The following is an 18,331-nucleotide window of genomic DNA, read 5'->3' as shown; positions in this document are numbered from 1 at the left end:
ACATACAACATACTATAAGGCAAGTTAGATCACTCAGGTGGAAAACGTAAAAATGTCCTAGATTCAATGCAAGTGACTGTTAAGGAAATACACAAATTGGAGAGTATATTGGAAGGTCTTACTTCAGTTATACAAACTTTAGAAAGAGTTCAACTTGACTATGGCTGAGTTGAGTATAGATCAGCTCACAATTCTTATCTAAGATGCTTGCGACGATGTACCACCAGAGATAAACTTGTGACATTTTAAGAAAGTGTGGTTCATATAAAAAAGATTGGTTCTATATTTTAAAGATTTTACATTTCCAGAAGAGTGATCCATCACTATCCGCAATCATATTGTTTGAAACAAAGATTTCCAGATGGTTTTTGAGTGAACTTCTCTATTTTGTCCCAGATTTGAGTGTGCTGTAAACGATGAAATTCTGTGAACAATGATGTCTTAAATATTTGAAGAGAGAATAATTATCCTCAACACTTTTTACAGCTCTCCTGCATTTTACAAACACAAGCACCACTTTATTCAAGAAATGAGGACTTCTGCTCATGATGACATTTTTGTAGAGTATACTGTAACTCTAAAAAACCATCATAATGTAATCTTAATCTCTGCTTATTCTAACAAGTATGGTCAAAACTTTACTCAGGACAAACTTATGATGGCAATGGAATCAATCTACAGGTGACTGACTAACTTCATTTTATGCACCATGTTCACAGAATCAAATTTATGTGATGCCTTGTTGATGAAAGCTTTTTAACCAAAGAATTTTCACAAGTCCCCTTCTTTAATACTACAAGTCCCTTTCCAAAACACCATCTTCATCTATAATGAAGTTGTTCATAAATGAGCTGGTCCCAGATCTTGATGTTATAAGCTTGCATACAAAGATTTATAAAAAAAAAACAATTCTCACATATATGGTAATAATAAGCTCATCAGATGTGAGATAAGCTCATTAAAAAATATGCACAAATTTTAGTTCTATTGTCCCAATGACATCTTGATGGCATAAACCTACATTTCATAATTAATAAATATCTATTATAAATCAGTTATTATAATTCAATTAGAGCATCACATTAAAACTCCTGAATGCCATTTTGCAATCAAACTCTTGTAATATCATAATGATTTATGGATATACATAGCTGCCATCTTAAATGTTGACTCCATTTTCATGCTGGTTGTTGTTGTTGTTGTTGTGGGGTTTAACGCCATTTTTCAGCACATGATAGGCTATGTATGGCGGCCAGTATTAATGGTGGAGGAAGAATCTGGGAAAACCCCAGGAAGAACCACCAACCCATGAAAAACTACTGGCAAGCTTTATCACATACCCACATTGGCTGAATCCTAGACTCGAACCCACGCAGACAGAGGTGAGATGGCAGTGATCTGTAACGGAGACCACTTTAGACCACTCGGCCACTTGGGGCCCCTCTTTTCATGCTGGTCATACTGGATATCATAACAATTGTGCATATCAAGTTTCATAGCTCTCTCCTAAAAATAAATTGTCTAGGATGACAATCATGGATGCAATGCAAATTCAAGGGTATAATTTTTATATGACCTTCTAGGATGACAATCATGGATGCAATGCAAATTTTAGGGGTATAATTTTTAATATGACCTTCTAGGATGACAATCATGGATGCAATGCAAATTTCAGGGGTATAATTTTTTTATGACCTTCTAGGATGACAATCATGGATGCTATGCAAATTTCAGGGGTATAATTTTTATATGACCTTCTAGGATGACAATCATGGATGCAATGCAAATTTCAGGGGTATAATTTTTATATGACCTTCTAGGATGACAATCATGGATGCTATGCAAATTTCAGGGGTATAATTTTTATATGACCTTCTAGGATGACAATCATGGATGCAATGCAAATCTCAGGGGTATAATTTTTATATGACCCTCTAGGATGACAATCATGGATGCAATGCAAATCTCAGGGGTATAATTTTTATATGCCCTTCGAGGATGACAATCATGGATGCAATGCAAATTTCAGGGGTATAATTTTTATATGACCTTCGAGGATGACAATCATGGATGCAATGCAAATTTCAGGGGTATAATTTTTATATGACCTTCTAGGATGACAATCATGGATGCAATGCAAATTTTAGGGGTATAATTTTTATATGACCTTCTAGGATGACAATCATGGATGCAATGCAAATTTTAGGGGTATAATTTTTATATGACCTTCTAGGATGACAATCATGGATGCTATGCAGATTTTAGGGGTATAATTTTTATATGACCTTCTAGGATGACAATCATCGTTGCAATTCAAATTTCAGGGGTATAATTTTTAATATAACCTTCTAGGATGACAATCATGGATGCAATGCAAATTTCAGGGGTATAATTTTTATATGACCTTCTAGGATGGCAGTCATGGATGCAATGCAAATTTCTGGGGTATAATTTTTATATGACCTTCAAGGATGACAATCATGGATACAATGCATATTTTAGGGGTATAATTTTTATATGACCTTCAAGGATGACAATCATGGATACAATGCAAATTTTAGGGGTATAATTTTTATATGACCTTCTAGGATGACAATCATGGATGCAATGCAAATTTTAGGGGTATAATTTTTATATGACCTTCTAGGATGACAATCATGAATGCAATGCAAATTTTAGGGGTATAATTTTTATATGACCTTCTAGGATGACAATCATGGCTACAATGCAAATTTCAGGGTATAATATTTATATGACCTTCTAGGATGACAATCATGGATGCAATGCAAATTTTAGGGGTATAATTTTTATATGACCTTCTAGGATGACAATCATGGATGCTATGCAAATTTCAGGGGTATAATTTTTATATGACCTTCTAGGATGACAATCATCATTGCAATGCAAATTTCAGGGGTACAATTTTTAATATGACCTTCTAGGATGACAATCATGGATCCAATGCAAATTTCAGGGGTATAATTTTTATATGACCTTCTAGGATGGCAGTCATGGATGCAATGCAAATTTCAGGGGTATAAATTTTATATGACCTTCAAGGATGACAATCATGGATACAATCCAAATTTTAGGGGTATAATTTTTATATGACCTTCAAGGATGACAATCATGGATACAATGCAAATTTCAGGAGTATAATTTTTATATGACCTTCTAGGATGACAATCATGGATGCAATGCAAATTTTAGGGGTATAATTTTATATGACCTTCTAGGATGACAATCATGGATGCAATGCAAATTTTAGGGGTATAATTTTTATATGACCTTCTAGGATGACAATAATGGATGCAATGCAAACTTCAGGGTATAATTTTTATATGACCTTCTAGGATGACAATCATGGATGCAATGCAAATTTCAGGGTATAATTTTTATATGACCTTCTAGGATGACAATCATGGATGCAATGCAAATTTTAGGGGTATAATTTTTATATGACCTTCTAGGATGACAATCATGGATGCAATGCAAATTTCAGGGTATAATTTTTATATGACCATCTAGGATGACAATCATGGATGCAGTGCAAATTTCAGGGGTATAATTTTTATATGACCTTCTAGGATGACAATCATGGATGCTATGAAAATTTTAGGGGTATAATTTTTATATGACCTTCTAGGATGACAATCATGGATGCAATGCAAATTTCAGGGGTATAATTTTTATATGACCTTCTAGGATGACAATCATGGATGCAATGCAAATTTTAGGGGTATAATTTTTATATGACCTTCTAGGATGACAATCATGGATGCAAAGCAAATTTTAGGGGTATAATTTTTATATGACCTTCTAGGATGACAATCCTGGATGCAATGCAAATTTCAGGGGTATAATTTTTATATGACCTTCTAGGATGACAATCATGGATGCTATGCAAATTTCAGGGGTATAATTTTTATATGACCTCCTAGGATAACAATCATGGATGCAATGCAAATTTCAGGGTATAATTTTTATATGACCTTCTAGGATGACAATCATGGATGCAATGCAAATTTTAGGGGTATAATTTTTATATGACCTTCTAGGATGACAATCATGGATGCTATGCAAATTTCAGGGGTATAATTTTTATATGACCTTCTAGGATGACAATCATGGATGCAATGCAAATTTTAGGGGTATAATTGTTATATGACCTTCTAGGATGACAATCATGGATGCTATGCAAATTTCAGGGTATAATTTTTATATGAGCTTCTAGGATGACAATCATGGATACTATGCAAATTTTAGGGGTATAATTTTTATATGACCTTCTAGGATGACAATCATGGATGCTATGCAAATTTCAGGGGTATAATTTTTATATGACCTTCTAGGATGACAATCATGGATGCAATGCAAATTCAAGGGTATAATTTTTATATGACCTTCTAGGATGACAATCATGGATGCAATGCAAATTTCAGGGGTATAATTTTTATATGACCTTCTAGGATGACAATCATGGATGCTATGCAAATTTTAGGGGTATAATTTTTATATGACCTTCTAGGATGACAATCATGGATGCAATGCAAATTTCAGGGTATAATTTTTATATGACCTTCAAGGATGACAATCATGGATGCAATGCAAATTTCAGGGTATAATTTTTATATGACCTTCTAGGATGACAATCATGGATGCAATGCAAATTTCAGGGTATAATTTTTATATGACCTTCTAGGATGACAATCATGGATGCTATGCAAATTTCAGGGTATAATTTTTATATGACCTTCTAGGATGACAATCATGGATGCAATGCAAATTTTAGGGGTATAATTTTTATATGACCTTCTAGGATGACAATCATGGATGCAATGCAAATTTCAGGGTATAATTTTTATATGACCTTCTAGGATGACAATGATGGATGCAGTGCAAATTTCAGGGGTATAATTTTTATATGACCTTCTAGGATGACAATCATGGATGCAATGCAAATTTCAGGGTATAATTTTTATATGACCTTCGAGGATGACAATCATGGATGCAATGCAAATTTCAGGGGTATAATTTTTATATGACCTTCTAGGATGACAATCATGGATGCAATGCAAATTTTAGGGGTATAATTTTTATGTGACCTTCTAGGATGACAATCATGAATGCAATGCAAATTTTAGGGGTATAATTTTTATATGACCTTCTAGGATGACAATCATGGATGCAATGCAAATTTTAGGGGTATAATTTTTATATGACCTTCTAGGATGACAATTATGAATGCAATGCAAATTTTAGGGGTATAATTTTTATATGACCTTCTAGGATGACAATCATGGATGCTATGCAAATTTTAGGGTATAATTTTTATATGACCTTCTAGGATGACAATCATCGTTGCAATGCAAATTTCAGGGGTATAATTTTTAATATAACCTTCTAGGATGACAATCATGGATGCAATGCAAATTTCAGGGGTCTAATTTTTATATGACCTTCTAGGATGGCAGTCATGGATGCAATGCAAATTTCAGGGGTATAATTTTTATATGACCTTCAAGGATGACAATCATGGATACAATGCATATTTTAGGGGTATAATTTTTATATGACCTTCAAGGCTGACAATCATGGATACAATGCAAATTTTAGGGGAATAATTTTTATATGACCTTCTAGGATGACAATCATGGATGCAATGCAAATTTCAGGGGTATAATTTTTATATGACCTTCTAGGATGACAATCATGGATGCAATGCAAATTTTAGGGGTATAATTTTTATATGACCTTCTAGGATGACAATCATGGATGCTATGCAAATTTCAGGGTATAATTTTTATATGACCTTCTAGGATGACAATCATGGATGCAATGCAAATTTCAGGGGTATAATTTTTATATGACCTTCTAGGATGACAATCATGGATGCTATGCAAATTTCAGGGGTATAATTTTTATATGACATTCTAGGATGACAATCATGGATGCAATGCAAATTTCAGGAGTATAATTTTTATATGACCTTCTAGGATGACAATCATGGATGCAATGCAAACATCAGGGTATAATTTTTATATGACCTTCTAGGATGACAATCATGGATGCAATGCAAATTTCAGGGGTATAATTTTTATGTGACCTTCTAGGATGACAATCATGTATGCAATGCAAATTTCAGGGGTATAATTTTTATATGACCTTCTAGGATGACAATCATGGATGCAATGCAAATTTCAGGGTATAATTTTTATCTGACCTTCTAGGATGACAATCATGGATGCAATGCAAATTTCAGGGTATAATTTTTATATGACCTTCTAGGATGACAATCATGGATGCAATGCAAATTTCAGGGTATAATTTTTATATGACCTTCTAGGATGACAATCATGGATGCTATGCAAATTTTAGGGGTATAATTTTTATATGACCTTCTAGCATGACAATCATGGATGCAATGCAAATTTCAGGGTATAATTTTTATATGACCTTCTAGGATGACAATCATGGATGCAGTGCAAATTACAGGGGTATAATTTTTATATGACGTTCTAGGATGACAATCATGGATGCTATGCAAATTTCAGGGGTATAATTTTTATATGACCTTCTAGGATGACAATCATGGATGCAATGCAAATTTCAGCGGGATAATTTTTATATGACCTTCTAGGATGACAATCATGGATACAATGCAAATTTTAGGGGTATAATTTTTATATGACCTTCAAGGATGACAATCATGGATGCAATGCAAATTTTAGGGGTATAATTTTTATATGACCTTCTAAGATGACAATCATGGATGCTATGCAAATTTCAGGGGTATAATTTTTATATGACCTTCTAGGATGACAATCATGGATGCAATGCAAATTTCAGGGTATAATTTTTATATGACCTTCTAGGACGACAATCATGGATGCAATGCAAATTTTAGGGGTATAATTTTTATATGACCTTCTAGGATGACAATCATGGATGCTATGCAAATTTCAGGGGTATAATTTTTATATGACCTTCTAGGATGACAATCATGGATGCTATGCAAATTTTAGGGGTATAATTTTTATATGACCTTCTAGGATGACAATCATGGATGCTATGCAAATTTCAGGGGTATAATTTTTATATGACCTTCTAGGATGACAATCATGGATGCAATGCAAATTCAAGGGTATAATTTTTATATGACCTTCTAGGATGACAATCATGGATGCAATGCAAATTTCAGGGGTATAATTTTTATATGACCTTCTAGGATGACAATCATGGATGCTACGCAAATTTCAGGGGTATAATTTTTATATGACATTCTAGGATGACAATCATGGATGCAATGCAAATTTCAGGAGTATAATTTTTATATGACCTTCTAGGATGACAATCATGGATGCAATGCAAATTTTAGGGGTATAATTTTTATATGACCTTCTAGGATGACAATCATGGATGCAATGCAAATTTCAGGGGTATAATTTTTATATGACCTTCTAGGATGACAATCATTGATGCAATGCAAATTTCAGGGGTATAATTTTTATATGACCTTCTAGGATGACAATCATGGATGCAATGCAAATTTCAGGGGTATAATTTTTATATCACCTTCTAGGATGACAATCATGGATGCTATGCAAATTTTAGGGGTATAATTTTTATATGACCTTCTAGGATGACAATCATGGATGCAATGCAAATTTCAGGGGCATAATTTTTATATGACCTTCTAGGATGACAATCATGGATGCAATGCAAATTTCAGGGGTATAATTTTTATATGACCTTCTAGGATGACAATCATGGATGCAATGCAAATTTCAGGGGTATAATTTTTATATGACCGTCTAGGATGACAATCATTGATGCAATGCAAATTTTAGGGGTATAATTTTTATATGACCTTCTAGGATGACAATCATGGATGCAATGCAAATTTCAGGGGTATAATTTTTATATGACCTTCTAGGATGACAATCATGGATGCAATGCAAATTTTAGGGGTATAATTTTTATATGACCTTCTAGGATGACAATCATGGATGCTATGCAAATTTCAGGGGTATAATTTTTATATGACCTTCTAGGATGACAATCATGGATGCAATGCAAATTTCAGGGTATAATTTTTATATGACCTTCTAGGATGATAATCATGGATGCAATGCAAATTTTAGGGGTATAATTTTTATATGACCTTCTAGGATGACAATCATGGATGCTATGCAAATTTCAGGGGTATAATTTTTATATGACCTTCTAGGATGACAATCATGGATGCAATGCAAATTTTAGGGGCATAATTTTTATATGACCTTCTAGGATGACAATCATGGATGCTATGCAAATTTCAGGGTATAATTTTTATATGACCTTCTAGGATGACAATCATGGATGCTATGCAAATTTCAGGGGTATAATTTTTATATGACCTTCTAGGATGACAATCATGGATGCAATGCAAATTCAAGGGTATAATTTTTATATGACCTTCTAGGATGACAATCATGGATGCAATGCAAATTTTAGGGGTATAATTTTTATATGACCTTCTAGGATGACAATCATGGATGCAATGCAAATGTCAGGAGTATAATTTTTATATGACCTTCTAGGATGACAATCATGGATGCAATGCAAATTTCAGGGGTATAATTTTTATATGACCTTCTAGGATGACAATCTTGGATGCAATGCAAATTTCAGGGGTATAATTTTTATATGACCTTCTAGGATGACAATCATGGATGCAATGCAAATTTTAGGGGTATAATTTTTATATGACCTTCTAGGATGACAATCATGGATGCAATGCAAATTTCAGGGGTATAATTTTTATATGACCTTCTAGGATGACAATCATGGATGCTATGCAAATTTTAGGGGTATAATTTTTATATGACCTTCTAGGATGACAATCATGGATGCAATGCAAATTTCAGGGGTATAATTTTTATATGACCTTCTAGGATGACAATCATGGATGCAATGCAAATTTCAGGGGTATAATTTTTATATGACCTTCTAGGATGACAATCATGGATGCAATGCAAATTTTAGGGGTATAATTTTTATATGACCTTCTAGGATGACAATCATGGATGCTATGCAAATTTTAGGGGTATAATTTTTATATGACCTTCTAGGATGACAATCATGGATGCAATGCAAATTTCAGGGGTATAATTTTTATATGACCTTCTAGGATGACAATCATGGATGCAATGCAAATTTCAGGGGTATAATTTTTATATGACCTTCGAGGATGACAATCATGGATGCAATGCAAATTTTAGGGGTATAATTTTTATATGACCTTCTAGGATGACAATCATGGATGCTATGGAAATTTCAGGGGTATAATTTTTATATGACCTTGTAGGATGACAATCATGGATGCAATGCAAATTTTAGGGGTATAATTTTTATATGACCTTCTAGGATGACAATCATGGATGCTATGCAAATTTCAGGGGTATAATTTTTATATGACCTTCTAGGATGACAATCATGGATGCAATGCAAATTTCAGGGGTATAATTTTTATATGACCTTCTAGGATGACAATCATGGATGCAATGCAAATTTCAGGGGTATAATTTTTATATGACCTTCTAGGATGACAATCATGGATGCAATGCAAATTTCAGGGTATAATTTTTATATGACCTTCTAGGATGACAATCATAGATGCAATGCAAATTTCAGGGGTATAATTTTTATATGACCTTCTAGGATGACAATCATGGATGCAATGCAAATTTCAGGGTATAATTATTATATGACCTTCTAGGATGACAATCATGGATGCTATGAAATTTCAGGGTATAATTTTTATATGACCTTCTAGGATGACAATCATGGATGCAATGCAAATTTTAGGGGTATAATTTTTATATGACCTTCGAGGATGACAATCATGGATGCAATGCAAATTTCAGGGTATAATTTTTATATGACCTTCTAGGATGACAATCATGGATGCAGTGCAAATTTCAGGGGTATAATTTTTATATGACCTTCTAGGATGACAATCATGGATGCTATGCAAATTTCAGGAGTATAATTTTTATATGACCTTCTAGGATGACAATCATGGATGCAATGCAAATTTTAGGGGTATAATTTTTATATGACCTTCTAGGATGACAATCATGGATGCAATGCAAATTTCAGGGTATAATTTTTATATGACCTTCTAGGATGACAATCATGGATGCAATGCAAATTTCAGGGTATAATTTTTATATGACCTTCTAGGATGACAATCATGGATGCAATGCAAATTTCAGGGTATAATTTTTATATGACCTTCGAGGATGACAATCATGGATGCAGTGCAAATTTCAGGGGTATAATTTTTATATGACCTTCTAGGATGACAATCATGGATGCAATGCAAATTTCAGGGGTATAATTTTTATATGACCTTCTAGGATGACAATCATGGATGCAATGCAAATTTTAGGGGTATAATTTTTATATGACCTTCTAGGATGACAATCATGAATGCAATGCAAATTTTAGGGGTATAATTTTTATATGACCTTCTAGGATGACAATCATGGATGCAATGCAAATTTTAGGGGTATAATTTTTATATGACCTTCTAGGATGACAATCATGAATGCAATGCAAATTTTAGGGGTATAATTTTTATATGACCTTCTAGGATGACAATCATGGATGCTATGCAAATTTTAGGGTATAATTTTTATATGACCTTCTAGGATGACAATCATCGTTGCAATGCAAATTTCAGGGGTATAATTTTTAATATAACCTTCTAGGATGACAATCATGGATGCAATGCAAATTTCAGGGGTCTAATTTTTATATGACCTTCTAGGATGGCAGTCATGGATGCAATGCAAATTTCAGGGGTATAATTTTTATATGACCTTCAAGGATGACAATCATGGATACAATGCATATTTTAGGGGTATAATTTTTATATGACCTTCAAGGCTGACAATCATGGATACAATGCAAATTTTAGGGGAATAATTTTTATATGACCTTCTAGGATGACAATCATGGATGCAATGCAAATTTCAGTGGTATAATTTTTATATGACCTTCTAGGATGACAATCATGGATGCAATGCAAATTTTAGGGGTATAATTTTTATATGACCTTCTAGGATGACAATCATGGATGCTATGCAAATTTCAGGGTATAATTTTTATATGACCTTCTAGGATGACAATCATGGATGCAATGCAAATTTCAGGGGTATAATTTTTATATGACCTTCTAGGATGACAATCATGGATGCTATGCAAATTTCAGGGGTATAATTTTTATATGACATTCTAGGATGACAATCATGGATGCAATGCAAATTTCAGGAGTATAATTTTTATATGACCTTCTAGGATGACAATCATGGATGCAATGCAAACATCAGGGTATAATTTTTATATGACCTTTTAGGATGACAATCATGGATGCAATGCAAATTTCAGGGGTATAATTTTTATGTGACCTTCTAGGATGACAATCATGGATGCAATGCAAATTTTAGGGGTATAATTTTTATATGACCTTCTAGGATGACAATCATGGATGCAATGCAAATTTCAGGGTATAATTTTTATATGACCTTCTAGGATGACAATCATGGATGCAATGCAAATTTCAGGGTATAATTTTTATATGACCTTCTAGGATGACAATCATGGATGCTATGCAAATTTTAGGGGTATAATTTTTATATGACCTTCTAGGATGACAATCATGGATGCAATGCAAATTTCAGGGTATAATTTTTATATGACCTTCTAGGATGACAATCATGGATGCAGTGCAAATTTCAGGGGTATAGTTTTTATATGACGTTCTAGGATGACAATCATGGATGCTATGCAAATTTCAGGGGTATAATTTTTATATGACCTTCTAGGATGACAATCATGGATGCAATGCAAATTTCAGCGGGATAATTTTTATATGACCTTCTAGGATGACAATCATGGATACAATGCAAATTTTAGGGGTATAATTTTTATATGACCTTCAAGGATGACAATCATGGATGCAATGCAAATTTTAGGGGTATAATTTTTATATGACCTTCTAAGATGACAATCATGGATGCTATGCAAATTTCAGGGGTATAATTTTTATATGACCTTCTAGGATGACAATCATGGATGCAATGCAAATTTCAGGGTATAATTTTTATATGACCTTCTAGGATGACAATCATGGATGCAATGCAAATTTTAGGGGTATAATTTTTATATGACCTTCTAGGATGACAATCATGGATGCTATGCAAATTTTAGGGGTATAATTTTTATATGACCTTCTAGGATGACAATCATGGATGCAATGCAAATTTTAGGGGTATAATTTTTATATGACCTTCTAGGATGACAATCATGGATGCAATGCAAATTTCAGGGGTATAATTTTTATATGACCTTCTAGGATGACAATCATGGATGCAATGCAAATTTTAGGGGTATAATTTTTATATGACCTTCTAGGATGACAATCATGGATGCAATGCAAATTTCAGGGGTATAATTTTTATATGACCTTCTAGGATGACAATCATGGATGCAATGCAAATTTCAGGGTATAATTTTTATATGACCTTCTAGGATGATAATCATGGATGTAATGGAAATTTTAGGGGTATAATTTTTATATGACCTTCTAGGATGACAATCATGGATGCTATGCAAATTTCAGGGGTATAATTTTTATATGACCTTCTAGGATGACAATCATGGATGCAATGCAAATTTTAGGGGCATAATTTTTATATGACCTTCTAGGATGACAATCATGGATGCTATGCAAATTTCAGGGTATAATTTTTATATGACCTTCTAGGATGACAATCATGGATGCTATGCAAATTTCAGGGGTATAATTTTTATATGACCTTCTAGGATGACAATCATGGATGCAATGCAAATTCAAGGGTATAATTTTTATATGACCTTCTAGGATGACAATCATGGATGCAATGCAAATTTTAGGGGTATAATTTTTATATGACCTTCTAGGATGACAATCATGGATGCAATGCAAATGTCAGGAGTATAATTTTTATATGACCTTCTAGGATGACAATCATGGATGCAATGCAAATTTCAGGGGTATAATTTTTATATGACCTTCTAGGATGACAATCATGGATGCAATGCAAATTTCAGGGGTATAATTTTTATATGACCTTCTAGGATGACAATCATGGATGCAATGCAAATTTGAGGGGTATAATTTTTATATGACCTTCTAGGATGACAATCATGGATGCAATGCAAATTTCAGGGGTATAATTTTTATATGACCTTCTAGGATGACAATCATGGATGCTATGCAAATTTTAGGGGTATAATTTTTATATGACCTTCTAGGATGACAATCATGGATGCAATGCAAATTTCAGGGGTATAATTTTTATATGACCTTCTAGGATGACAATCATGGATGCAATGCAAATTTTAGGGGTATAATTTTTATATGACCTTCTAGGATGACAATCATGGATGCTATGCAAATTTTAGGGGTATAATTTTTATATGACCTTCTAGGATGACAATCATGGATGCAATGCAAATTTCAGGGGTATAATTTTTATATGACCTTCTAGGATGACAATCATGGATGCAATGCAAATTTCAGGGGTATAATTTTTATATGACCTTCGAGGATGACAATCATGGATGCAATGCAAATTTTAGGGGTATAATTTTTATATGACCTTCTAGGATGACAATCATGGATGCTATGGAAATTTCATGGTATAATTTTTATATGACCTTCTAGGATGACAATCATGGATGCAATGCAAATTTTAGGGGTATAATTTTTATATGACCTTCTAGGATGACAATCATGGATGCTATGCAAATTTCAGGGGTATAATTTTTATATGACCTTCTAGGATGACAATCATGGATGCAATGCAAATTTCAGGGGTATAATTTTTATATGACCTTCTAGGATGACAATCATGGATGCTATGCAAATTTCAGGGGTATAATTTTTATATGACCTTCTAGGATGACAATCATGGATGCAATGCAAATTTCAGGGTATAATTTTTATATGACCTTCTAGGATGACAATCATAGATGCAATGCAAATTTCAGGGGTATAATTTTTATATGAACTTCTAGGATGACAATCATGGATGCAATGCAAATTTCAGGGTATAATTATTATATGACCTTCTAGGATGACAATCATGGATGCAATGCAAATTTCAGGGTATAATTTTTATATGACCTTCTAGGATGACAATCATGGATGCAATGCAAATTTTAGGGGTATAATTTTTATATGACCTTCGAGGATGACAATCATGGATGCAATGCAAATTTCAGGGTATAATTTTTATATGACCTTCTAGGATGACAATCATGGATGCAGTGCAAATTTCAGGGGTATAATTTTTATATGACCTTCTAGGATGACAATCATGGATGCTATGCAAATTTCAGGAGTATAATTTTTATATGACCTTCTAGGATGACAATCATGGATGCTATGCAAATTTCAGGGGTATAATTTTTATATGACCTTCTAGGATGACAATCATGGATGCAATGCAAATTTCAGGGGTATAATTTTTATATGACCTTCAAGGATGACAATCATGGATACAATGCAAATTTCAGGGGTATAATTTTTATATGACCTTCTAGGATGACAATCATGGATGCAATGCAAATTTCAGGGGTATAATTTTTAGGGGTATAATTTTTATATGACCTTCTAGACCTCAACACCAGCTTCATGGCATTCTTCAAAGTGGAAATAAAAAGTGATTATATTTTCAATACAGCCATTATGGCAGTCATAACAAATGACAAAAGGACATCATTTTCAATTAGGACCAACAATATCTCCAAAGGAATATGCCTGTCAGGCTTCATAATAATCCCCTTGATGATTTAGGAAGACATGTAATGATAATCCATATACTAATATACATAAAGACACATGAAAGACAATAAAATAACAGAAACACCACTGGTCTCAAAATTTGCACAGCTTACAATACAGTTTCCTACATGTTTAATCTACAGCCAAAAGAATTTTGTTCCTTATAATAGCTGACTGCAGTAGAGTTGTTTGTAATTAGGCAAACTGCTCTTTCCATCTCTATTACAATCAAAGCTTGTGACATGGAGAGAGGGGCCCCGAGTGGCCGAGTGGTCTAAAGCGCTCACCGTTACGGATCACTGCCATCTCACCTCTGTCTGCGTGGGTTCGAGTCTCTGATTCGGCCAATGTGGATATGTGAGAAAGCTTGCCAGTAGCTTCTCGAGGGTCGGTGGTTCTTTCCGGGGATTTCCCAGTTTCTTCCTCCACCATTAATACTGGCCGCCATGTATAGCCTATCGCGTGCTGAAAAATGGCGTTAAACCCTACAACAACAACAACAACGACATGGAGAGTTAGGATTTCATTAAATGACCCTATAAAAAAGCTTATTCAGTAAATATTAAAAATATGTGATTGATATTTTTTAACACCATTCTGCATTGATACCAGTACCTTGTAAAAGGTCCTTTCTGACAACCATGACAGTGTCACTAGGATCCTTGATAGGAAACTCCACCATCTTGCTAAAATCAATTTTGATTTCCTGTCCATCATTGGTAAAGAATGAGACAGATGGTTTCTGGTCCTTGTAGGCAGTCTCAATGAGCAAGTTGACATCAGCTGGGTATTCTCTCAGCTCAGAACTTTCTGTAGTAATTTCACTATAGTACCATTGGACAAGCTTTTTTAGCAGTTCTGCACTCCTCTTGTCTTGTTCTTTTTTATCAGCCTCTCGTATAAGTCTATGAATTCTGTCTGATACCTTCATAATTCCATCAGCAACCCCCTCAATTGTAATTCTTCCAATCTTGAAGTCCACTGTAATTTGTATATCCCACTGCTGAGCAAGTCTTTGTAGCCTTGAAACCTGAAAAAAAGAAGGAAGAGAAGTGCATAATAAGAGGCTCCACTGCATCAGAGATTGTTCATCTGAGCGACATGATCAAAAAAAAGTTACAGGCCATGAGGTTACCATATATACTCAATTTCAAACCCATCTACAAACTGCATAGACCAAGACTGGCTTTTGCATAATGGCCTATAATGTTTGTAGTAGGACTTCTATGTGAGTACTGATTGTAAATAAGGTTTAAAATTTAATGTTTTATCTTCTGTTCTAGGTAAACAAAGTTTATTGGTGACTGTGGAAGAACAAAAGATATTTGACTTTAACTATGTTAGATATATTTAAAGGCTAATTATATATTTCAAATTTATATCACATCACTTAGAAATAGCTGTGTTCAAAAGTGTGATTTAAAAGAGCTGATTCAGTATTAGCTGTAGCAGTGACACATTACTGGAAGAAATAACTCGAAAAACAGAAATTTCCAGAGCAGGGATTTGCTAAAGGTTGGCCTTGTGAAACGCTAAGAAACTGAAACGACTAAAGCTACACTAAGAATAAATATGGTCATCGATAAATTGAGAGAAGAAATTGGAAAACAAAGGATTACAATTGTTGGAAAGAATTACACAATTAAAATAATAATCATCCAAACAATAAAGTGTGATCATAACATATTTTCTAACTTTGATGTAATATAAATGAGACAGAAAAAAGAAATACATCAAATCCCTATGTTTTAGTCAATAATATTGACAATAAATTTTCTAAAATAAACTGCAGTTCTTTTTTAAATGGTCCATCTAACCTCTTATTTTATCACATAAGATAGTTTTTCATGCTTTATTTGACATCTTAGTTACTGTCTTATTTCTTCAACATAAATCTATTATTCAAAGGTTTAATAATGATATCCAAAAATGCAGTTCAGGTTCAATTCTCTACTCCCAATTAAAGATAATTCATTTTTTGGTTATTCTTCTTCAACCTTTATCAATCTCACTCTTGTTTTTCTTAATTATGCTCTAATTTTTCCATTGATTGTTGCCTAATCTGTATGTTTAAATCTATTCTTCATCATTAAAAATGAAATATCTCAAAATGGCCACAATGTGTTCTGGCTAAAATCAGCTGATTTGAAGATACATGAAGTAGCGGCATAGCAATATACTGCATAAAATCTAAAAAAAATTTCCTACACTTGACCAAGTAATCAATACATGTCTAAAATCAGTGGCTGGTCAGCTTGTTCCGGTATGATACTAATGCAGTAGTTAAGTTTAGACAAACTACCTCTTCATTAATCTGAATTATAAATATTAAGATTTTAGCTGGAGTAAATTTTACCAGAGTAACAACTTTTAAGCTACATATAATGTTCTACAAAAGTCATGAAATAATATCATTTTGCAGATTTTCTCCATCAGTAACTGTTAATACACACATATACAATTACACAATGAGCAAAGTGACCTGAATAAAGGGCTGGTCAAAGTGGTTAACTTTCATTTTTTATGCTTTCACTAAAGGATACTATTTTTTCAGCTGAGGATGATGATTTGTTGAAATTTGATAAACAGTGATGCCAAGATTCCCATGTCATTTTTGTCAAATAGTTTTTTGGAATTAAATTGGTGGTGGCAGGGCCTGGTAGTGGCAGCAACAACAACATCAACAACAATAATAATAATAATAATAATAATAATACTGTATTTATAGAGAGTGACTCATTAGTCAAGGACTTTTCTCCCTTGAGGCCCTCTTACGGAGAGTGTAACAATGCACATTATATGAAGATAGCAATATTCTATGGAAGTGATAATTAAAAGCAATAAAACTTTGACACAAAAAACATTGAAAGATGAAGCCATTTATGTCCCTTGCACTTAGACAGATGACAAGTGAAATATTTTATTTTATAGTAATTTCATATTTACAAAGTATACAGGAAAGTGATATGTATTGTTAGTGCACTTGTTTTATCTAGATTCATTATGGGTCCGTTAGTTTCTGGTGATGAGGAAAATGAACAGTATCATGCAAGTCAGCATGCATATTTTTGTGTATCATTTCCACTTAAGAAATCCAATAAACAAAAGGCAAATGCTGACCACAAATTTGGTTTCATGTGGATATTTTGAACCATGTTGGATTTCTACTCCAGAAACAAAAGTGAATATGATGGAAGCATGGATGGATAGAAGGATAGCGAAAAACTAAAGATACTGAAGTGGTTGATTTCTCAAAGACAAAAGATATATCCAAGGTACTAGTCTTATTCTCTCTCTCTCTTTCTTTATATACATATAAGCACACACACACATGCTAAGTGTCATATGGATCTATTAAATATTGTTAGAAACAAGAAGTGAATAATAGGTCAAAAGATCATGAAAAATATAGAAACTGAAAAATTCCTAACTGTAAAAGACAATATTATAGAG

General features: G+C 33.3%; 1 protein-coding gene across 1 annotated transcript in view; it reads right to left on the bottom strand.

Annotated features, from left to right (window-relative positions):
* LOC149771980 (uncharacterized) overlaps positions 1-18,331 on the bottom strand; it is a 127,193-nt gene that overhangs the window by 45,510 nt on the left and 63,352 nt on the right. The window contains exon 12 of the mRNA XM_089947994.1: positions 15,494-15,908. Within this exon, the coding sequence (XP_089804120.1) occupies positions 15,494-15,908 (415 nt within the window). The remainder of the gene's footprint in view (positions 1-15,493; positions 15,909-18,331) is intronic.

This window comes from Sinohyriopsis cumingii, unplaced genomic scaffold (genome assembly GCF_028554795.1).
Source record: "Sinohyriopsis cumingii isolate HCF-2022 unplaced genomic scaffold, ASM2855479v2 utg001530l, whole genome shotgun sequence".
NCBI lineage: Eukaryota > Metazoa > Mollusca > Bivalvia > Unionida > Unionidae > Sinohyriopsis > Sinohyriopsis cumingii.
Note: the sequence above shows the minus strand (reverse complement) of the source record. Positions and strands in the feature narration are given on the sequence as shown.